The sequence below is a fragment of the Thamnophis sirtalis genome, unplaced genomic scaffold, assembly GCF_051295495.1.
Source record: "Thamnophis sirtalis isolate CommonGarterSnake01/CBP01778 unplaced genomic scaffold, rThaSir2_p1.2 scaffold_3, whole genome shotgun sequence".
Lineage (NCBI taxonomy): Eukaryota > Metazoa > Chordata > Lepidosauria > Squamata > Natricidae > Thamnophis > Thamnophis sirtalis.
The window spans coordinates 105,621,076-105,645,971 of record NW_028261383.1 but is presented as its reverse complement, the minus strand read 5'-3'; the positions used below and the strand labels follow the sequence as shown (position 1 = coordinate 105,645,971).

Genomic DNA, 24,896 nt, shown 5'->3' with positions numbered 1-24,896 from the left:
AGGGGTGCCCTGTAAAGTTATCTTTATTGTAAACCTACATCAGAAATTAATAATACTGTCAAAGCAATTAAACTTTTAACACTTTCCTTTGGTTTGGAACTTGCTATATGCTGATGTAAAGAGAGTTAGAGAATTGGTTGGCATAAATGTTTTGCCGATCTTACAAGAAATGCTTGTTTTGGGAGTTTTGATTCCCTTGAAACTTGCATGCAGCAGCCAATGCATATTTATTGACTTTTATTATCATTTACTTATTTATGACCTACCATTTGGGATGTTTTAAAAAATTATGAAATGTCATTCAAAGCACTTTAACTTTTTCTCTCCCCCCCCATTGACAGAGTGAAAATGCAAACATCTGTTGCACCATATTCACTGTATACCAATGGATGGATAGCATACATTCCACAGCACAGTTATATTTTTTCCCTCATGAAATAATAGGACATAGCTTTCTATGGGTTTCTATACGTGTGTATTTGAATTGTGAGGGAGTTCAGTAATGGGGACAGAATAGGGAAATTTATGACTTTGCTCTGGCCCTGAATTTAGATTGATCCTTTCTCTTTAAGAATTGCACAGAAAATGGGATTCTATCAAGTGAGATTTATTCTCCTTGTGAGGCGATAGAAAACTTCACACATCAATTTGCAGGATGGGCCATTTCTCTCCCCCAGCCTCCCTTTTATCTGTTCCCACTTGTATGTTTGTTTCTCCCCTTTTCCAGATGAAGGCTCGAACATCTCAATATGGGAAAGAAATAACTCAAAAGTTCCACTTTATTGAATAGAGTAAAAACAACATGAACCTTGAGATTCTTCCCATTCCTTCTCTAAACATCCTGTACTGACAATGTTTTAGAAAATAAATGCAATCTTTGTACATTATAGAATATATGCTAGGATAGATATTTTGGACAGTATATTGTTGTTTTTCTAACTGTGCTATTAGTGCATTTTCTAACAGGGCTATTACTACATTGAGTTAAAAGAAATCAAAATACTGTTTATTCAATAATGACCAGCAATATTTGTAACATATATAACACAAAAGAAAAATCAAATAAATGAAATAATACAAAGATAAAATAACAATGTGAAATATACCACTATAATGGTGTTCATTACCTGTGCAGGGGTTAAAAAATATTACAACCTAGGGAGTAAAATAGATATCACTTAAAACAAGATAGCGAACGCATATTAATTCTAAAGTGATGAATAAAAGGGAAGGGATTATTTCTGTGACCACAGTTATGCACTGTTTTCATTGCAAAACTGAATTTAGCTACTGCACAAGTAATAAAGGGCTTTGACTGTTTTAGAAGATAGTTCACAGAGAAATTTCCTTCCTGGAAATTTAGATATTAGGGGTTATAAGAAATCAATTTGTCCCCAAACCAGTTAGCCTTTTAGAAAACCATGAAGATGTTATTTTTCTTTGGACATTGGGTTAGATTGCTAGTTGGATCCAGCAGATAAGGGATTTTGATGGCCCTTTTTTGATAATAAATCTTTTCAATGTGCTATGTTTAAATTTTTACCATGAACTGCCTAGAGTCACTAGGTGAGATAGTGGCTAGGTAAGAATTGTAAATTATTAAGCATGCCTTTGATCTCATATTTTTATATGCTTACCTTGCACTGCCTATATATGTTTCACTTTTTAAAAACTCACTGGAGATAGTTGTTCCAGAAGTTTCAGGAGAAAAGGCAGGAGAAAATCCAGATCCTGACTGGAATGTTGTTATTTGTTTGTTTGTAATTTCATGAAGACTAGAAACAGAAAGGTAATATTGGAAAAAAGAAACTTCACTTGTTTTTCAGCTCAACAAGAATGCACCATTCTATTTTCTTATCTCTTTTCCTTTGATGAACATTTCCTCCATTTTCACAAACAAAGCTTTCTTTTAGATGAGGAGAATTTAGTACTTATAGAAACATAATGCTGACAGATGGGGATCTGGGAGGAAGGGCTTTTCAAAAAGAATATTGTGCTGTATGGCACTATGATTGTGTTGTGTGCCATTTGAACATGCTTTGCTGCCTCGGAGGTTAGTCCAACTCCCATCAAAAATTGTAGGCATGGTCTTACAAGAGCAAAAGAGAGAAGGAAAATGTTATGCTCCTCTTAAGGCTGATTTAATTGTCCAACACTGCATTTGATACAAGAATATGATTGAAAAAGCTGAAGAAAATAGCATTGGCATTGATTGAGCTGTGGAGAAACAATACCAAAAGCAACAATAATAATGATAAAAATGTGTGTTTGTGCTTTAAACTAAGAAAGAAATTATTTCAATGCATTAAAATCATTATTTTTAAAATCTAAGCATTTGAATCTGTGACATTAATTAATTGTTCATCCTAACAAATTACATAGTACATTAAGTAGCCCTTTTTGGTAGGCTGGCTTATGTTTTGATCATAATGCAAACTTATTTAATAAAGGATTTTTGGACAATGAATTTTGAACAATTTATGCTGTGGTATGATTGAGGTCTGATGTGAATACAAGGGAGACATTGCAGGGAAGGTGAATCTGCTAATTTTAAAAATGTAGAAAGAACAAATGGCACAGGCTGTAATTTGTTTGCCTTCTAGTAGGCAACATACAGTATATATGGGGAAAAAGAATAGGGGATCATCAGTGCTTGGTGGCCAGTTGGATTTCAATTGGTCCATTGCAGGACCTTTTCCTTTTACCCATCTACTGGGCTTTACTGGTCCCTCAATGGCCATTTTTCCTTTCTGAACATTGTGTGATAACTATTTTTCTTCTTAGGAAGAGCTGTAGTGAGAAGAATATTGACTTCATAGAACAGTGAATACAGATATTCCACAAGGTTAGAATAGAATAGAATAACAGAGTTGGAAGGGACCTTGGAGGTCTTCTAGTCCACCCCCCTGCCAGGCAGGAAACCCTGTATTATTAATAATACGTCTTTAGTATGATAAATAAGGTAAATATCATTATTCCAACAATTGAACAATTTATTTATTTATTTCCCACTTTTATTTTGATCAATAATTCAAGGCCACTAACATACATAATACTCCTTCCTATTACTACTTTCTCACAACAAGCCTGTGAGTTGAACTGAGAGAGATTGTACAGTCCAAAGCCATCGAGTTTTGCTTTGAGCTGAAGGTGGGACTATAACTCACAGTCACCTGGTTTCTAGCCTGGTGCCTTAACCACTACACAAAATTGACTAGATTAATTATCCTAATGCTAGAACTGGGCCTCACCTTCGACATTAGTAATAGCTGTAGATGTACTAAAGTTCATCAGCCATGGGATTCATACCTCAAAATACTTTTCATAGTCACAATGGTTAGAAAGATTTGGGTTTTAGTGCAGACTCTAGTACTACCTCACATTGTCATACATGTCGCTATGTTTCTTATAGTATTCCTCTCCGAAGCTTATTAATAGGTAGTTAACATGAATATCAGCTCTTTACACTGATGGAGATGAAATATATAAAAATAAATACCACCCACAATTAATAGTTTGCTGACATATATAAGGTATACAAATATTATGCATGAGAAAATCTCCCTTGTGTGGAAATATGAGGAATTATTTTGATCAAGGCGTTGTAGCTTTTTCTAGGTAAATTTTGCTGTAGGTAATTTTTCTATTAAAATATTGCTATACTGATATTTGAAAACTAGGGACAAAATATATTCCACATAATAGAATTATGTATTTGGTTTTCATCGTCAAGAAATGTGGTCAACATTTTAACTATTACTACAATGAAAATAAAGTTGATGAAAATTCAGAACTCTTCATAACTTTATAGTATAATTCTTGAGGTTAAAAATAATAGGTTATTTTTGGATGAATTATTCCATGTGTATTTTTTAGAATTTAATTTTGCTAACATCAATGAGCTTTCTCTCCCCCCTCCTCCATGAAGCAGTTATGAAGAACTTATGATACTATTATTGTTACCTCTAATGCTGCATTCCTTGGTTGGAGATGGAAAATTATTCTGAACCTGGTGTATTCAAAAGTTCTCAGGGTGTGTGGTAATTTTATTGTTTATAAGCTAATGAACCCCATGTGAATCTCCAGATGCTACTCAGGGAATGCAGGCCGGTGGGTATAAAAAACACACACTTGTCTTTTTATTCTAATTGCAATGTAATAATAGCACATAACTTTGCATCATATTAAATCCTTTCTGCTGGCTGCCTTCATAAATTATTTAGGTTTTACACAGCTTAATACAACCTTCCATTTCAGAAGAGATGCATTATAACAATTCAGTATTCTGTCTTCTGCTCAATTTACAGCTCTGGAACAACTATTTTCATCTTGCTGTGGCTTTTATCACCCAGGACACCTTGCAGCTAGAGCAATTCTCCCATGGTAAATGCATTAAGATCCTGAACAAGTAAGTCTTGTTTTTAATCATTGAAAAGTGATTTTTGCTTCTCATTTAAACAAGAAAGCTGGGATGGAGATAATGACTTCTGCTTTCCATTTTAGATATGGAGACATGAGACGTTTAATTGGCTTTGCTATCCGTGACATGTGGTACAAACTTGGTAAGTTAGAGTACTTGAAAGTAAAGATGGGCCTCTTATGGTTCTTACGGAGACCTTTTCTAATGAGTTGTTCCATTTTATTAAAATTGTTTTTATTACATTTATCTTGTCTTGTGAAATGCCTGCCACCTTATTTATGTGCCTGAATGTCTGGCAACACAGAAATTTCTACACATGCAACATATTATTAAGAACTGGAATAAGGAGACACTGAAAATAGTACAAAGAGGACTAAGCAAAGAGCTTTCATTTAAAGCAAGAGGGTTTGTAATCACCTTGTTGACTACTAACTTTGGTAGTTATAGAAAGTGCCCTTCACATAGGTCATTCTGGGCAAAGGGAATTACATTCCTGGATATCAGTTTTAGAGAAGTCGTCTTTTTTTTGGGGAGTGTTAGTTTAGAAAATAAGCACCTGTCCAGAGATAAAAAAATATGTGTTTCAGTTATAGTTTTAGAAATGTAGAGCTGCTTCAAGTCTTTTTCTCTCTATTAAAATGTTTATATCTTCTGTTTTATATTAATAATGCTTTTTGTTCATATGTATACAACGACCAACATTGTATTGATGAATAATATTTGGATTCTCAATTTTTAAGTAAATATATATACTACTACCTGTCCAAGCCTAGGGAATAAATGGGCACAGAGAGACAAAGAAGTAAGAGTTGAATATGCTGAACTTAGCTTGATTATTTTACTGCCAAGTCAGCAGGGATCAAACTGGAACTGGTCCATTACAGCTACATATAATAATACAGCAGGTCTGTAATTATAATTCAAGGCAAATTTGCAGCTTGAAGGGAAGCTTGTATGCAAAAAATGGAACATCCAGTCACCAAGGTTTGTCTCAGCAAGTGTTTGTTTGTTTGTTTGTTTGTTTGTTTGTTTGTTTATACATTCAGGAAGAACACTTATATAATTGCCCATCTGATCAAAAATGTGTGGTTTATAACAATTGACGGATTTTAGTATGATACACTGTTGAAAACAATGATAGTTATAGCCAAATATCTTTGGCATTTCCATCTTGAAATAAAAACATAGTCTCACCCAGCTATGATTTTTCTGAAATAAATTGACTTTTCAACCTGCCATCTTTCCATTAATTTTTATTAATATTATTAAACATATTCCAATTTAGTACCCTGAGCTAACTTTAACATGTTACAATGATACTGAAAGTTTCTCATTGGAGAAGTTATAACTTAATATTTGATAAATAAATCCAATGCCAAATGTGATTTATTGTGGAAATTCTGTACATGAGCTTGTACTATATCTAAAATTTCTTTTAATATCACATTTTAACATGAAATCATTGTATCATTTATTAAATAAAAATAGATTTAGATGCTATGAATGGCTTGCCTTTCTTTCTTATTTCTTCCTGGCTAGAGAATTATAGCTATTAATTTATCTGGACTCTTACCTAAAGGATAAATTTCTTACTTAGTAAGTAGAAGCTATTGTAATTTTTCATTTTTGTGCTGCTTATTGATACTTGCATACTAATTTGATTTGAACAATGACCTTTGGTTTTAAAATGTTACAAGATGTTTTAAGTATGTAAAATGAGAATGGATTATTCTGGAGAGTTTTACTCAACTGTTTTGGTTTTGTGATGCTGGGAAGGAAGGAAGGAAGGAAGGAAGGAAGGAAGGAAGGAAGGAAGGTTTTGAAAGGTCCATCAATTTTCTTGATGTTACATAACATGCTTCCAAGAAAATAAAGATTTTTTTGAAAGATTAGTAGCTTGGTGGCAGCTAAATTGTCTCTTCATCTATTGATCTGCAACTGAAAATATACAGCTACCCAAGTTTTAGTTATAGGGAGAGTTTAAAATGAAATTGAGTAATTACTCTTTCCACTCAATCAAAGGTGAATGCTCTAGATGAGGCCTGTCAAGTTGGCAAATTAGACTTTGCAAAAGAATGTCCAGAGTTCACCACCATGCATTTTGTTGTTTATTGGACCAAATACCTTGTCCATAATATAATGCAGGGAATCAAACCTATACCTGCTGCTGCTTTTTCATCTCTCTTGTCTGAAACATTAGACATGATTAAGTACTGCAAGAGAGAACTATAAAGGTGATCAACCAATACTTTGAACCTTATTGTAATTTTACTTTGTTTTACACACACACATAGAGGGGGGAACAGAGAAAGAGAGGGAGAGAGAAGGAAAGAGAGAGAAAGAGAGAGAATAATATTCTATCATTAAGAAATATTTCAATGTCTGGTTTTCTTGTTAGAGGTGACATTTACAAGCTTCTTTCTTCCTTTTTCATCATCTGTCATAATTGCAAATGCTTCCTAAGGCAGACTCCAGTGGCGCTCTATTTCATGTGGCTTTAAGTCATTGCGCAGCCAATCTATAATAGAGTTACCAGGACATCATTTCTATTCTGCGCTTTCTAATGGTTGGCATTATTCATCTAGGAATGAAAGCAGATGTGTGTTTTTTTTCAATTGTGAGAGAGACAAGAGAGCGTATCAGAGGCCAGTGTAATGTTTTCTCTGATAAATTGATTTTGATGGAAAGAGATGAGGAAATAAAATTATTTTCTCTTCCAAGAACATTCATTGATTAAATGTTGGGAAGGGTAACCATTAAGAGAAGATTGTGTACATGCAGTCAACTCATGTGGGTTATCTGATGTGCAATATGCTTTGCATGTAATAATAAACAGACATATTATAATGTCATCTTGAACTATGAATGAGCCATAACAATAGTAGAGACTAAAGGTCTTATAATGCAATACTGCCTTAGAAAGGACAGTAGATTTACATACCATTTAGCTGTTTCCCCTAACTTACCACATGTGAAGAATTGATTCTATCTATCTATCTATCTATCTATCTATCTATCTATCTGTCTGTCTGTCTGTCTGTCTGTCTGTCTGTCTGTCTGTCTGTCTGTCTGTCTGTCTGTCTGTTGCATATTCAATATGCAAATACCAGCTGCGACCTGATTGGTTGGTCGTTTTGACAGTTGGTCTGAGTGCTAGTATAAATACCCTGGCAGTTGCAGGGAATGTTTGAATCGCTTGTCACCTGTGTTATAATAAAGATTTGTCTTGCACATGGCTCCTGCGTGTCAATTCCCTCACAACAACAACCCACACGTTTACAATACTGGCGACGAGGATGGGATTGATATGCGATTCCCGCAGAGCCTAATAACATCAGCCAACGAGAACGCAGTGAACGCAGGAAAAAAATTTCTTTCCTACATTGAGGGCCTGTCAGGGCCGCCGCTATGGCCAGCAAGCGACATCAACAGCAATACCCACCGCCGTGGGCCTCCGGTTGTAGCCAACCTCAGTAAGCTCCCAGGCGCGGCCTCCATCCGTCCGAGGGACGGGCTTCCTACGCTTAACCTCGACTGGAGCCGCCGCCGTTACTCAGGGACGAGCTATGGACCGTGATGGCTAAACTGCGCCAGCTGTGCCTGCCTGCCTGCCTGCCACCAGCTGTTCCTACGGCATGCCTGCCACCAGCTGTTCCTACGGCACTCCAACCGCCTCGTTCCAACCGCTGCGTTCAACAACAGCCTCGTTCTCCAAGATGCGACCTAGCACCACCGGCTACGTTCTCTTAGCCTGTCTAAAGTCTCTCCAACACTAGCACACTCACAACATACCCCAGACTGTCCTCTACACCATGAGCACGTCCGCTCCTGTGCAATCCACTTGCCTCCGCTGTGCCTCCCAACGAGAGCCTTCCTAAAACCAACGAGAGCCTTCCTACAACACAACGAGAGCCTCCCTGCTGCAAAGATCCCAAAGGACCTGTTTTTTTTTCCTGGTTCTAAAATTTAGCTACGAAGGACTCACCACAGAACTGGGGGGAAGGAGAGAGATTGAATATGCAAATACCAGCTGCGACGTGATTGGCTGGTCATTTGGTCTTTAGAACTGGGGGGGAAGGAGTGTTGCATATTCAATATGCAAATACCAGCTGCGACCTGATTGGTTGGTCGTTTTGACAGTTGGTCTGAGTGCTAGTATAAATACCCTGGCAGTTGCAGGGAATGTTTGAATCGCTTGTCACCTGTGTTATAATAAAGATTTGTCTTGCACATGGCTCCTGCGTGTCAATTCCCTCACAACAACCCACACGTTTACAATACTATCTATCTATCTATCTATCTATCTATCTATCTATCTATCTATCTATCTATCTATCTATCTATCTATCTATCTATCTCTCTCTCTCTCTCTCTCTCTCTCTCTGTCTCTCTGTCTCTCTGTCTCTCTGTCTCTCTGTCTCTGTCTCTCTGTCTCTCTCTCTCTCTCTCTCTCTCTCTCTCTCTCTATCTATCTATCCATTTATCCATCAATCATCCTATCTCACTTTATTCAAATTGTTTCAAATACAGTTGATCCCTTTGCGCACAATGAAGTGGAGTAGTAGTTTACAGGTGAATAACTGGGAATAAATCATTCTGGTTGTAATTTATTAATTTAATCATAACAGAATAACTAAGTAAAACATACTGTACAAAAGAGACAATCAAGCAGCCAAAAATGGAACAGAAAGACCCAATCACCCCTCTACCAGCAGTCAACACCCAAATCAGCAAGATACTGCAGGACAAGAGTTACACTAATATCAAGTAATGATGGAATAGAATCATTAAAAAAGAAAGAAAAAGAAAGGAAGGAAGGAAGGAAGGAAGGAAGGAAGGAAGGAACAGAATGAAATGTGAATGGCAAAACTTAAAATATTGTTAAGTTGTTAAGTTGTCTCAGGGCAAGTTGGGCATAGCGAGTTCTCCTGCAGTGAGTTGGCAATGGTGAATTGGCTGCAGCAAATTGGTTGTTGCAAGTTGTTCCATTCCGCAATCAAATAAACAATACCCCAATCAAGTAACTATCAAAGAAGCCAACTGTAAACAGCTCAACCAAAGAATCCTTAAGACCACCCTCAACAAAACTGACGGGCAAGCCACTAGAATATAAACTGACAGCAAACTTCACTGCTTACTAGCACTAAATATGTTGCTAGTTTGGGTAATGAAACATCCGTAAGAAAACCAGCAAGCTAATCATTGCTTCTCCCATCGCAGAAATCATCACAAATATTTTATTAATTTGTAATTAATACAAGAGTTACAAAAATGATGTGAAAAGATATTTGTTTTTCTTTTGTAAATAGATTCTTTCCCCACTAAAAATGTTGAATCATCGATATTTTTTTTAAAAAAAATAGCCACTTTAAAATGCAGAAGGAAAGTTAAAATAAAACATTGAAACAGAAGTGTTATAATGGTATTAAAATAATGATGCACCATGGGTTGATATTGTTAATGTTCTCTTCTGTACATTGTTTGCAGGACAGAATAAAATCCGCTTTATTCCAGGAATGGTTGGACCAATCTTAGAAATGACCCTCATCCCTGAAGCTGAACTACGTAAAGCCACCATCCCAATATTCTTCGACATGATGTTATGTGAATATAAACATACTGGTGAATTCAAAAAGGTATTATAACCTTTGTGTATCATTTGGTTATTTGGTCCCTGCTATTATTCTTAAATATTATATGAATGCATACATTTTATTGTGTGATTCTTCACTAGTTCTATGCAGTGGTGGGTTCCCAATCTTTTTACTTGACTGGTTTGGGCGCAGTCCTATGCGCATGGTGTTTCTGTGCATGCGCAGAAACATCAGGAAGGTGGGTCTCCCGCAACCGCTATGACCAGTTTGCCCGATCTGGGAGCAACCCACCTCTGGTTCTATGTCAAACATAGGAAAGGAGAAGGTTTGAAGTTCTGGTGGAAACTTAGAATTTGAAGACTCACACTTAAAATGAAAAATAATTCATTTAAAATGTCATTAAAAAATCACATGGTATTAAGTTCAAATCACAGTCATTAAGCAAATCATGACAATTGTGAACCCATTCTCCAAAAATGGGTGTGTGTGGGGGGGGGTTGGCAGGAACTGACAAAAATACTGCAAAATAACAAAAAAAAAAATCACAAATTACAGTCGTGCAGACAGACACTGCAACCAGTGGTAAATATGATCCAGTTTCTAACTCATAGGGAGAGAGGGATATTTTGCAACAGACAGAAGCATTTTTATGGATTGTAAAACAACCTTTCTGATGCTGTTGTAATCGAAATACATAATTAAATGAACAGTCATAAGTTGAAGACAATTTAGTAAATACTTTAGTAAATCTATCATTAATCATCTATCACATAATCAAAAAATATAGTAGGAGTTTTGAAGTGAAACACTATATGGAAAAACACTTAATACCCCAGGAGAAAGAATACTTTTGAGTGAGCTATCATTGGTAGATTTGATAAATATCTGCCAAAAGAAAAGAAAAAGCCTGCTTGAAATCAGACTTTAGGAATAAAAATTATGAATACATTGCAATATAAATTAGAATATCATTTTTAAAAGAGTAAGAATTATTTTTCAGATATGCTTTGCTTTAGAAAGGTTTAACATATTTTAATGCATAATGCTATTTTGATCCCAGCAAACATCATGTATTTGGGTTCTCCGTTTAAATACATTTAACTTCCATTTCCACCCTGGATATAGGCAGTTTAAATATCGCTTTTTCCATCCAAGAGTTAAAATAGGAGAAAAGCATCTAAAGCAGTACTGATGCTAAATACTCATTCAAAGGATGTGGGTTTACTGTGAACTTTGCTTCTCATGTTCCACCCAAAGCGACAGGGGTGCTCTTGAAAAATGACCTACTTAAGTTATCCTTAAACTGGAATGTTATATTGAAGGCACTACCAATATCTATTTGAGAAGACAAATACTAAGCAGTTGGATGATGTTCTGAAAGAGACATGTGTCTTGCCTTTTTGACAGTATGTTTCTCACTGTCATTTTATAAATAGTTTTGGCCCAAGGGAAGAAGATGTTCGCATCTCTCCCATCACACTTTAGCTTTAATCTCTTGACTCCCATCATTTGTCAGTCTGGAGGCGGGACAAGCACAGGGAACTGCTCTGTTTTATGGCAACCTCTGGCAAGGCAGTAGTACATTACTTCAATGCCAGACAATGATGTGACAGCAGCATTGGCCCATTAGACAGAGAAGATATTCCTTCTGCTCATCTTTCTGTGGATAGAATGGATCCTGCACTGAGCTGTCATTGTGCTCAAGGGCAAAATTATGTTGCACCACATATGTTGTGACTTTCTCTTCATCTATTACACAGCTCGAGGGAAGGCACTACTAATGGAAGCCTACCATGTGCAGAAAAGAAATTTCTTTAGCCCAAGTTACAAGGCTTAATGGAAAAGTTCTCAGTGGTACTAAAGGAAACATCTGGCACAGAGGGCATGCTTGGGCCCCATCTGTTAGGTCCAAGGTGGCGAATCTTCTTTGCTATAGCACTTGCCTTATGGAATATTCACTTTCCCCACTGCAAAAAAAAAGTGAGATTAGCTTCATTCCTGCTAATGTTGTATAAGTACTTCAAGACTTGGTTTTTTCATCAAGCCTAAGGCTCCAAAGCTTTGTGAATATTCTTAGACAGGGTCTTATTTTCTTTTGACCCCCAAAATAAGCAGTTGGCCATATTTTGGGGGGAGGTCTTATTATTTTTAAGGTGCAGAAGACAGCAAGCATCGTCACCTTATGGCTGCTGCTGTGTTGCAATATTTTCAGGGAAAGCTTATTTTAGTGCATGTGCTCAAAAGCCCAATTGGGCTTATTATCTGGGGAGGTCTTTTTTTCAAGAAAACAGAGTAGTTCTTTCATTAATTGACTCTTCGTCTTGTATTTTATGACTTGCATTTTTAATAATATCTGTTTTATATTTCTTAATAATGATTGTTTTTATATATTTACTGTTTTACTTTATTGCTACATACTGGCCAAAGTCACTGAGATGGGCAGCTATGTAAATGTGCCAAATTAAAAAGAAAAATCTTCTCCAAGCCATACAGAGTTAGCCTGTGGTAAAATGGGTGGCCAATAAACTTCCTAAATAAATAAACGCAGAAGGAAGGAGAGCCATATTTGTCCATATCTCAGTTGGAGAGAGACAGAATAAACTTCCATTCCCTAAGCATTGTGATACCAGTAATAATCATCTCCAATTTACAATTAATAAATGAAAAGCCAGAAGTACAACTGAATTCTATGCATAAGTAGTTGATCCTTAAAGTTAATCAGGTAAAGATAAAGTTGTTCCAGGTAAAATAAAATGGAACCTAACAGATGTACCTGAAACAACATAGAAAAAATATGTATTCCTCATCTTTGGTGTCCTGCTTCAGAATACCTACTTTAATCTCTCTTTATAAAAGTTGTCAGGAAGCAGTGAGTGGGTTCCAAAGAAAAGATGACCAGGAAAAATAAAACTAATAAGTCATAGGTATGTACATAAACAACATATGTGTATGTACAGGAATTAGACTAGCAGATCTGAAGAATGTTGGTCTTTTGTTCCTAGAGTAAAACAAATAAAGAACATGATCAGTCAAGATGTTGCCTGAAATATTTATTATGTGGGGTGGGGGAAGTATGTGGGATTTTTTGTGAGGTGTAGAGACAGCATCATTTTTTAAGGTTGTCACCTGTAATCAAATCCAGCTAGCCTTAGCTGTTTTGTTTTCTTAAGGACACATTTTCCATATTGTTGACAAGAGGCTGACTAGGATAATTAATAACATCAAGGGTATCTGAAGAGCTGAACAGAACTTAGATATGCAATGCACCCTGTCTTGTAATTGTAAAGTCTAAGTAGCAAAGGACAAACTTGAAAGGAGAGGACAGAAAGAGAGAGAGAAAGAGTAACAGAAATCAGTGCATAGCAGCAAAAATGTTTTAATTGGAGGAAGAAATCATTTGTCTGTTCTAAAAATTAGAAAAGACAATTTTGTGGAAATGTGAGGTTGAGAGAAGATGTATAGAAGCAGATAGGGTAGAAGGGATAAAGTATCAGGGACAAAAATCAGATCTACACTTGAAGGTCTAATTAATCTGATTTATTGCTATTCATGCCTATGCACAGTAATAGGCTCAATTAAAGATTAATACTTGCTAGAAGTTAAATAAGAGTCAATGGAATTCAGGCGCTGGACTTAGTTCACTTGTGACTATGTAGAAATTCTAGACTGATACCTCTTTTAATGCTGCGCCCAGCTTCTGCCACTCCTTCCCCTATATCTAATAAGAACTGGTAGTGATAGTCAGAAAAAATGACACCAGTTCAATGTATCATAGAAAGAATCGTTAAAATTTGAAGATAAAGTAACTGGATATGAAAAAGGAAATAATTGAGAGAAAGTTCTCCATTCCATATATTGTAAAATGGAGAACATCTGGTAATGATATTCCATTGGTGACTTTGATCTTTATTAATTATTATTACAATCAGATAAACATCTCTGGCCACTCCATTTTTACTTTGTAGATGTTAGTACTGTGTCATGTCTTGACACCTGATTTAACACTAAATGCAAATGATTTGTATACTGTGCCAGAAAAAAAAAGACGACTGGTTCAGTGAGTTTGCATTTATATTTATTTATGGGATGTCCTTCAAAGCAGCAGTTTTCAAGGACAATTTACAATATGTTCAGTACAGTTATTTTAAAGTAAAAATACAAAATAAAAATAAAAGAGCAGAAAAAGCAGCTAAATTACTTTAAAAACTTTATTGCAATGTTCATATTAAAAAATTACTAAATTCTAAAAGGCTTGGGAGATTGAACTTTCTGATTTTTGCCAAGGATCAGGAACTTTTAGGTTACTCCATGGCAGTGCATTGCTGATGGTTTGGGCAATAAGAAGGAAAAAAATAGATGTTCCTGTGTAGAATTTTTTTTTGTTTAGTTCATATTTCAGTTGTATAATTGTGTAATTATTAAACCCATAGATTTCGTTCTCTTTCTGTTGTTAATAATAAGAGTTTCAAATATATATTTATAGCAATAGCAGTAGACTTATATACCGCTTCATAGGCCTTTCAGGCCTCTCTAAGCGGTTTACAGAGAGTCAGCATATTGCCCCCAACAATCTGGGTCCTCATTTTACCCACCTCGGAAGGATGGAAGGCTGAGCAACCCTGAGCCGGTGAGATTTGAACCGCTGAACTGCTGATCTAGCAGTAGCCTGCAGTGCTGCATTTAACCACTGTGCCACCTTGGCTCCTATGTATATTTGAATACATAGTTCTTTATTCTATTACAGAAATCTTTTTCTATTCAGGCAACCACATTCTTCTAATTTTCTAATAGTAAGATTTACTTTCTCCTTACTGCAGAACTAAAATTTGTTACCACTTAACCCTGTGATATACTAGATGCATCATCATAGTCCTAATCCTAATCTAAAGAAAAACAGAAATATTTTTAAATTTCTTATGAATTGGAGCTTACAGTATATTTTACTAGCGCATTAGGAAACATTTCTCTTTTAAAGTTGCTGATTTATTGCTCTGTTCATGAGTTTTTGCTTCCAGTTCTGTTTCACAAGCATTTCTTATAAACAACATTAGTTCACCACTTAAAAATATAATGCCTTTATAAATCTTGCACTCCTCCTTTGGTGGGCTTGTTCTTCTAAATTCTGTTGTTTTTACACATTTTTAATCCTGATTCATACCACTTGAGTATTCACTTTCCTGTCCTGTATTCAATTCAACCTGTGTGATACCTGTATAAGCAAATTTCTTAGTATTCTCCTAGATATTCATCTAATTTTCCCAATCCTCCAAAGCAAATTTAAGGAAGAATAAAGCTTTGTTCTATCAAATTTGTATGTTCTAATAGTGGACAAGCATCTTCAGATATAATTCCGTTCGGTGTATCTTCAAGTCAGTTTACCAAATGTACTGGATTTCTTACATTATTTTTAAAGTTCTGAAGTTATGGAAGCTTTCGTGTGGAGGACAGACCTTTGCTATTCACATATGTAGCTGCCAGATGTTTTCCAAGTAGTCTTTTCCTGAAAATAAGACCCAGTCTTAGTTTTTCTTTGCCTACGTTTAATACCTGAATATTATGAGACACACAGAGTTAGGTGGTGTCTTGTCACTCTTTGAACTTTCAAGCTTTGCTGAAATGTGATTTGTGCAAAAATTGCTGGAAGCAAAATAGTTTCACATCTACCTTACTTAGATTCATTGGTGCATCAAATGGCATTGACAGAAAGGGCAAATCTAAAAAAAAAAAACCCTATCCCAATTCATTTAATTTTTTTATCAAATTGGCTCATACAGTATAACTGTATAACAAATGTCACTCGTTGCTGGATCAATGACCTCTAAACACATAAAGTCACTAACCTTTAAAAATCAACAATTAAAGCCAATGACTCATCATCCAAGTGACGTTTGCTTAAAAAGAGCTGTACAATACTATGTTCGTTACCATTTCGTGCTTCAGACGTTTAAAGCAAAATCCTTTTTATCTTTTTGATTTACTGTGTCAATTTTTTCCCTGCTCTTCACTTTAGCGTAGTTTTTGAGATACCTATGTTCCCTTCTTCACAGGGAAGGCATGCATTTTTTTTCATTCTTATAACATCTATTTTAAATTCAGAAACTAATTTCATAATGGCAGAAGGAGGAGGTTAATTTGCAAAGAATGCTAGCATTTTCACTGAAATGTTGCTTAAGCTTCGTGTTCACCTAACATTTGTTATCAAACTTTATGCTAAATGCATTGGAATTTATCATGCTATACTGAACTCATTTTTTTCTTCTTACTTACTTGAATTCTCCTTTACACAGTATTGTTAGGGTGTCTCATTTGAGATATGAATATTATGATAAAACCAGCAAGTGTATTGGTGTCCATAGAATTGCTGGACAATAGCTAGAATATCTGACTTTTATTCTTTTACAGCTGTCCAAATCCCTAAAATTATGGTAATCAACATCAATATCACAACATTTAGCCATCATACCTTATTTTTTTATATTCCAGAAACCAGTATGTACTACCAATATGGCTTGCCCCAGAAATAACATCATTTTTAATGTTGTAAATGTGCGTGCATATAGTTTACAGTATATTTGTTTTCTGTAATGTTAAAAAGATGAGAAGGTTTTTATTCTATAAAACAATAAATCGTAGAACTGTAGAATGGGAAGTGATCGCAAGGATCATCTAATCCGACCCTCTGTAGCATGACAGATATTCATGAGAAATCTCATTTTTAAAACCTTCAAAGATGGTGAACACATAATCACCCTAAGTAAATTGTTTTGATGATATCACCAGAAAGTTTCGTTCATATTTAAATAAAACCTTGATAAGCACAACTTATATCCATTGTGTCTGGTTTTAAATTCTGCAGTCATGGGACATTATTTGCCATCTTCCCTGTATCTTCCCTTTATGACAGCTTTCCTGTTTCCCTTAAGTATTACTGAGTATCTGAAATCTGAATTCTGAAACTTCTTGGGCATGTCCACAGAGGTTAAATTCTCAATTTCCTGTATTTTCTTTTTTGCCATTCTTTAACTTGGAAATGTCGTGTCCAGGATCATGCACAATTCATCTAAGGTATGCTAAGTAAATAGCTGTAGTCACTTGACATTCCTTTACTCTACACTTGTATTTCTTCTGAAGCAGCCAAAAACTGTCAGCTCTTGTAACAGATGTCTCACATAACTGACTTGCATTCGGTTTGTTGTCAGTTTCCACTCCCAAGTCTTAGGATCTAGTTCTTCTAAGCTACGAACCCTTCAGTTTTCCAATGTATCCAGATTAGATTATGACTACAAATTCAACCACTCTCATGGTGAGCCAAAGTTCCCACCTTTCCATCATCAATCCCATCATCCAGGTTATTCATATACATTTCATTTTGAAATTAACGTCCTGCACATTTAAAAGCAGATGAAAGAAATATCAGTCTAGGCAGATATCCAAAATCTGTTTTTTAATCATCTTAGAATAATTTTATTCTGTTACCAATTCAAATACACACACAATGTATTTTAACATCATTTTGTACCTGAAATATTATGAATTTATTCTAAGATCTAATTGTGTATGTAGACATAAATTTTAGGATGTTGTTATGAAATCATATATTTCTTTTAATGTCATTACAACCCTAGTGCTAATTTGAGAAATATTCCACTTTTTTAAAAACAAAAACACGCTTACTTGATTTTTATGTGCTACACCTGGGAGATGCACATATGAGTATCATAAAAGCTATCAATTTTATAGGAATGAGTTCCAAAAAGAATGTGTGCTCTGCTTAATGATTTTGCTTTCCTCTTCTGAACAGTTTGAAAATGAAATTATTTTAAAATTGGATCACGAGGTAGAAGGAGGCCGGGGAGATGAGCAATATCTGCATTTGTTTGAGGCAATGTAAGTACAACAATGGAATATGTCCTTCAAATGTTTTATATTTTAAATTGGATATTTGTTTCTAAAGTGTGAAGTACTAATATAGAGATGACAGATAGATAGATAGATAGATAGATAGATAGATAGATAGATAGATAGATAGATAGATAGATAGATAGATAGATAGATAGATGAGGGATGCATAGATGCATGGATCTATATAGATTTTCAGTCTTCAATTACTCTATATATTATTTCTATAGTCTATCAGGATTTATTAATCACATCTTATATATACCTTAGATCTATAAGATGATCTAAACTTCTTTTAGAAATAATGGTGTATAATATTTCTCCTCTAGCATTATCATTTATCCATAATCAAACAGTAGAAAAGATAACATTTACCTGTGCTTTGCACATGAAGAGATACTAAAAGGGACCAACTAATGAAAAAAAAAGTGTGCACCTGTAAAATTACAAACATATGTAAATCTCATGTACTTCCAGATATCAACTTTCCAGAAGGAAAGTGAGGGAAAGCTCATTACAAAATTAGAACCCTGTCTCTATGGGTGGATTGCATCCTACTCTCCGGTTTATTATAATAAATCCTGTGCTTGCTACTAACAGTATCCAGAGGGCTGTCAGCTCCTACCATGGAGGCTAATCCAACTTTTGCACTGAGCAAAAATGAAAATGTGAGACAAGCTTTCCTTGAAGAAACCAAAGCTACCTCTCCTCCTGTTTCCCAATGGAAAGTCCATCCAAAAAACATAATGACATTAATGCTTGTACTTCCTAACAACTGGTAGTCAGAGATATGTCACTTCTGGAAATGTTATATAGCCATCATATTAATTGTAGCCACCGATACTCATCCTCCATGAAAATTGTTTCTTTCTCTTCGAAAGCCATTCAAATATATAGCCTTTACTGTGCAGTCTCATGGCTCCAAATTCTTTTATTTTAATTGTGTGCTATATAAAGATTACCTTGGTTTTTTTCTGAATCATTCATAGTTCAGCTAAACTATCCAGAGTTAGAGACTGGTCAATGGATAAGATCTTATTGAACAAACAACTGTGAACAGATTTTGTTTTAGAGTACACAGAATTGAGATGAAACCAAAACAGTAAAAGCTTCACCAGATCCAACAATTCCATCTGTCCAGCATTTGGGATTATATTAGTAAAATCTGCTCTTCTTTCCAAGAACTAATATTTTGGAGGGCAACATTTTGATCTCAGAGGTACATTTGGGCAGGGAAAAAACCCAATTTTTACAAAATGTATAAAGGTGCATCAACTGTCTTTTGTTTTTAAATGATTAATTGAGTGGGTATTTCCATACCAGCAATTTCCACTCCTAAAACCTGAATCCCGACTAAATTTTCTCTGCATGTTATTTTTTAATTCATAATACTAACAAGTATTACAAAATACTTTCAATTTGATGCTCACACTATACACCACTTGACAAGCAGAACATGTTTTATCCAAATATATCAATCAACCAAGAGAATTAAAAACAGGCACTGGAACAGTTTTATCGTATATCTTCCACCATAGATCTCCTCGGGAGAACTGAAGTATTTTCTGAAACAGATTTAGGATGTTTTTAAAGGAAAAGGTATGGTGTCAGAGCCAGCTATTTTATACAAATGGTTGGCTGTTTATGTAACATTAAATATAACCCAAATAGATTAAATCCAAGAGTATTAAAGTCACATAACAATTATTAGCTATCTTATTAAAATGTACTGATGTTTAATTTTTTCCCCTAAACAATGGAACTGTTGTTTCAAAACTACACTGAGTATTACAACCTACAATGTTCAAATAAAAGGAGGCATTAATACTGAGTCAAGCCTGCACAGCGGGATAATTCTTTTGAGAGGCAAAATTTTTAGACAAGATGTTAAATGCTTCTACGAAAAAATATTGCTTTGGAATATATAAAACAATGATCATCTGCACTTTCAAAATTATAGAAGGGCCTAGAAAATGCCAGTGAAAGAATTGCAGTATTTCACCTTGACACTTCTCAGTGCTGTTCAATTGAATTGTTACATGAGATGGCAGAAACTAATGAAATTCAACACATTATAGATTTTCATCTATATTTTTATATCTGATTGCTAACAGCCAGAGTGAATAATTGAGGGGAGCACTCCTGTTTCTCCCTCCCCCCCACTCAAACATCCCAGAACTAATGTGCTTTTTGAAGAGAGAACATTTTGTAACGTGGATGAAAAGTGTTAGGGTCATGTAGCAGTATGGATTCAAATGGGAAGAGGCAATTTCAACATCTTACTAATCTTCTTTAAGATCATTTTTTCTTGGTCTCACCTGACTGCGGACCTAGGCAACAGCATGTGTGATTGAAAGAAATGCCAAAAAGTACAAAATAAGTATATTGAACACACAGTATGTTCTGAGTCCCCCTTTTATTCCTTGGCTCAGATCACTGTACTGCCTTAAATAGTATCTTGTCCAGTGTTTAAACAAATATTCCAAACAAACAAAAATAATGAAGTAAGCCTTCACCATTCTTCATCGCTTTTTCCTTCATTTAGTCACAAATTTGTAATAACACATTAGGCAAAGACTCATTGTTTTCTTTTACATTTGCAGACTCACTGAGCGTTCTTCAATCTTTCCTAAGATTGCCAAGTCAGTTGAAATGTTTGTAAGCCTAATAAAAGGCCTTTTGGAAAAACTACTGGATTATCGTGCTGTAATGAATGATGAAAGCAAGGACAATCGTATGAGCTGTACTGTGAATTTATTGGTATGTGGTACCTTAAAGATTTGCATGAAGTTTTTAATTTGCAGCAGTTTACAAAGTCTACAAGCCCTTACTGCAGATGTGTCCAACCTTGGCCACTTTAAGACTTGGGGATTACAATTCCCAGCATTTCCAAGCCAGCCAATATTTTCCACACTTGGCCACTCTTGCCTTACTATAATGTAAAGATGAACAGTAGCAGTGGTGGGTTTCAAAACTTTTTAGAACCTCTTCTGTAAGTGTGGCTTGCTTTGTAGGAGTGGCTTGCCGGCCATGTGATCGGGTGGGAGTGGCTTGCTGGCTATGTGACTGGGTGGGAGTCGCTTGGCAGTCATGTGGCTGGGTGGGCATGGTCAACTTGTAAAATGTGGTGAAACTCACTTAACAATGCTCTTGCTTAGCAACCAAAATGTTGGCTCAGAAACTCTGGCATTTGAAGCACACAAGTCTTAAAGCTGTCAAGTTACAAGACCTTTGCTCCCCTAACCCTTTAGAAAAAACCCCAGGGGTGTTCAAACTTGACAGCTTTAAGACTTGTGGACTTCAACTCCCAGAATTCCTCCTCTCGCTCTTCATCTTGATGATGTGCGGATGGGCGGGGGGAGTGAGGTGGAACCGGTTCTAAACGGCACTGTAGATTTGTGGAAAGAGGTTAGAACAGGCAGGAACCCACCCCTGGACAGTAGTAACAACTATTACATGACATTATTGTAGATAATTATATGCAGGAAAGTGAACAATGCAACACATCATGTTTTCATTTATTTTGGAGGGAAACTCCAACAATACAGTCCAAATTTTGAAATTTAAACAAAAAAAAATGTTTCATCCACTAAACAACGCCATAAGTATGCAGGGTGTTCATACAGAGATGGAGCATTTGACACTACACTATAGGTGTTCTTATGTATTCTCTTATGTCACCTTTATTTTCTGGATTGCTGTTTAAAAGGCTGTTTTCTGTGTGGGGTTGCAGGCAGAAATTCAAGTAGACAGGCATATAAATAGAATTAATTAAGTAATGAAATGTACTTGACACTTTTTGAATGTTCAAACTGATCTCGCTAATTTTATTAATTTGCGACAGTTTTATAAGATAGGTGAAAATCATTGTCCTTTCATCGTGGTTGGAAGGGAAGGCAGAATACCTAGTGATTACATTAATGAACTAAGTATTTCACTGAGTAATATACTTCACAACTCACTGTTTATATACTTAGACCATCCTACACCTCCCTGGGCCATAATAATCCTTATTTAATGCAATAAGAGAAATTGACATTCCTCCAAGTCATTCTATCATTCTCAGATGACCACTATCTTCTACACCATCTTTTCTGTTACCAAGTAAACTATATAATATAGATAGTCCTTGACTTACAACAGTTCCTTTAGTAACCATTTGAAGTCACAACAGTACTAAAAAAAAGTAACTTCACTCTTATAACTGTTGCAGTATCCTCATGGTCATGTGATCAAAATTCACTCTTATGACTGTTGCAGTATCCTCATGGTCATGTGATCAAAATTCAGATGCTTGGCAGCTGTCTCATATTTATGACAGTTGCAATGTCCCCAGGGTCATTTGGTTCCCTTTTGTGACCTTCTGACAATCAAATGGAAAAGCCGAAGTCACATAATAACCATTTTACTAACCTAACATCGGAAGTGATTCACTTAACAACTGTAGCAAAAAAAGGTCAAAAAATGAGACAAACTCACTTAACAAATGTTTCATTGAACAACGGAAATTTAGGATTCAGTTGTGCTTTAAAGTCAAGGACTCCCTGAATATGATTTTAAGTGGAGATGGGAGTGTAAATCCCATACAAAAATACGTCCATTTCAAACACAGCCTGCTCAATATATTGTTGTTATATCAAGAAAAAAAATAAAGTTTCCTCTTTTCTTCATAAACAAAAACATTTTATTAACAATTGCTGTGATGAAAACCAACTTTTTTCCATAGTTTGCATTCATACAAAAAAAAGTATTTTTTTTTAAATTCTCATGACTGCTGTCAAGTAAGGTAATTTGCTACTCTATCATGTGACTTTGATGAGCATGAATTCTCTCCACACTGGTTTCAGTGGCCAGTCATGTATAAATAATGCATATTTATGTTAACATGAATTGAAAGCTTTGAGATTCTGAAAATGAAACAAAACAAAATTACTCCCTCAATAAGAAATTATGCATATTTGAATAATATTATAAAAAGAATCATCCCAATTATGTTTGAGAGTAATAAAACTTTATTCATTTTTCCTCCCAGAATTTCTACAAGGAAATTAATCGTGAAGAAATGTATATAAGGTATAGTAGTACTTGCACTGTTGATTACACTTGTCACTGAAAAGATCACTGTTGTTTTCTTTGCATAATCTTCAGGATTATATGTGGATTTATAGTAAATACCCAGATATAAGTTATTCAAATCAAATTATTATCCCAGAAATATTGTTTGTTGCTCTACAAAGGCTCAACACATTTTGTCAAAGTAGTCAGATACTTTAATTTTTTTTGGGGGGGGGGGAAGTTATGCAATTTAAATAAGGAGGATCATAATTTAAAATTGGCAGATAAAGGGCATATTGACTATGATGAATTGAATACAAGCTATCACAAATTTTGCAACAATTGTAGTCTTTGTTTTGGATTCAGATTAGAAATCAAATTTCTCTTTGTAGAAACTATATTTTTTAACTTGTTCAGTTGAATGAGATTCTATGACAAGAGTTGTTTTTCTGGTCAATATAAAGCTATTCAGATATAGAGATAGGGAATGAGAGATAAAAGCTTTTGCAGCAAAAAACCTTTAAGTGATTCGTATAAAATCACAGGCTGAGATCAGCATCTTTGATTTATGTAACAATTACAAGTTTGACTTTCCAATTTTCAATTTATATTCAACATCTTTTGAACAAGTACATTAGAAGAGGCAGATATGTTAAGGTGGATAGTAGAGTGAGACATCTTCAGAATGTCTTGCTGAACCAAATGAAGTATAGTTTTAGTTTTTATTTTCTTTCTTTTTTAATAATAAAATAATGCAAAATCTTATGATAAAAACTGTATTCTAAATTCATCTTTCTTTAAAACTCTAAGATATTAGCCTCTTAAAAAACATGTTTTTGTATGTATGCCATCTGTCTCAGTTACATACACATTCACATTTTCTTTTACGTAATATATAATACTGTATTACATTATTTACTAGAGTATATAAATGATATGTAAATGCACATTATACATATACTATACTATTTAAACTATATGTGTATGTATATTAAAGAATATATATTGTATCATGTAATTTTCATATTATCGTATCTTTTAATTGGGCAGATATCAGAATAGGGACAGTGATAGACACACACACACGTGTGTGTGTGTGTAGCTTACTTTTTAGCTGGGAACAATAAAACTTCAGCCTTTATATATGCAAAATTCTTTTTCTCATTAGACATCATATAAAGTGCTATGATTTGAAGACCCCCCCAGAATGTAAATCCTCTTTTATGAGGCAGGACAACAATTTTAGCTTGATATAATCAAGCTAAATCAAGTTTTCGAACTTACCTTCAAAATAATAGAAATTGGAAGTATAATGACTGAATCGCCAAATGCAGAACATCGTTAAGACCTATTCATGTGAATGATACTTAAATGCCTCATTGCGAAGTCATATTTAAATGTTGATAGTAGTTCACACCATTCTAGAAGAATATAGTAGTAGAGATAGATTCATATTTTATGAATTTAAAATAATGTTGACATTAAATCTCCCTCCCTCCCCCTCCTTCCCCCCTCTCTCTGCTGCATCTACTAACAGGTATCTGTATAAACTTCGGGATCTTCACTTAGATTCTGAGAACTACACAGAAGCTGCATATACCCTTCTGCTGCATGCTTCACTTCTGAAAGTAAGTTGCTTATTTGCAGTTGAGGTCAAGTATTGGAAAGTCGAGAGTTGGAGAAAATTGTCCTTACACAAAATGGTGTTGCAGGAAATAATAAGTGATTATATTGTTATGTATATATCATTGGAATAGGGTGAACCTAGATTTGTACTACACTCCTATATGCAAATAATGAACCTCCCTTTTATAACTAATGTCTATGCTATTATAAAGAGAAAAGTAGGAGGTATTCCAAATAGATCCCACACATGTGCTTACATACACTGAATCCCTAATCCAATTCTTCAGGTGTTCTTAGGAGGA

At 35.0% G+C, this 24,896-nt stretch overlaps 1 protein-coding gene across 1 annotated transcript in view; it reads left to right on the top strand.

Annotated features, from left to right (window-relative positions):
- The window catches only part of DOCK2 (dedicator of cytokinesis 2), a 293,899-nt gene that overhangs the window by 223,270 nt on the left and 45,733 nt on the right, over positions 1-24,896 (top strand). Inside the window, exons 31-37 of the mRNA XM_087709665.1 lie at positions 4,308-4,408; positions 4,504-4,562; positions 9,908-10,056; positions 17,816-17,901; positions 20,517-20,673; positions 22,946-22,986; positions 24,506-24,596. Of these exons, the coding sequence (XP_087565791.1) occupies positions 4,308-4,408; positions 4,504-4,562; positions 9,908-10,056; positions 17,816-17,901; positions 20,517-20,673; positions 22,946-22,986; positions 24,506-24,596 (684 nt within the window). The remainder of the gene's footprint in view (positions 1-4,307; positions 4,409-4,503; positions 4,563-9,907; positions 10,057-17,815; positions 17,902-20,516; positions 20,674-22,945; positions 22,987-24,505; positions 24,597-24,896) is intronic.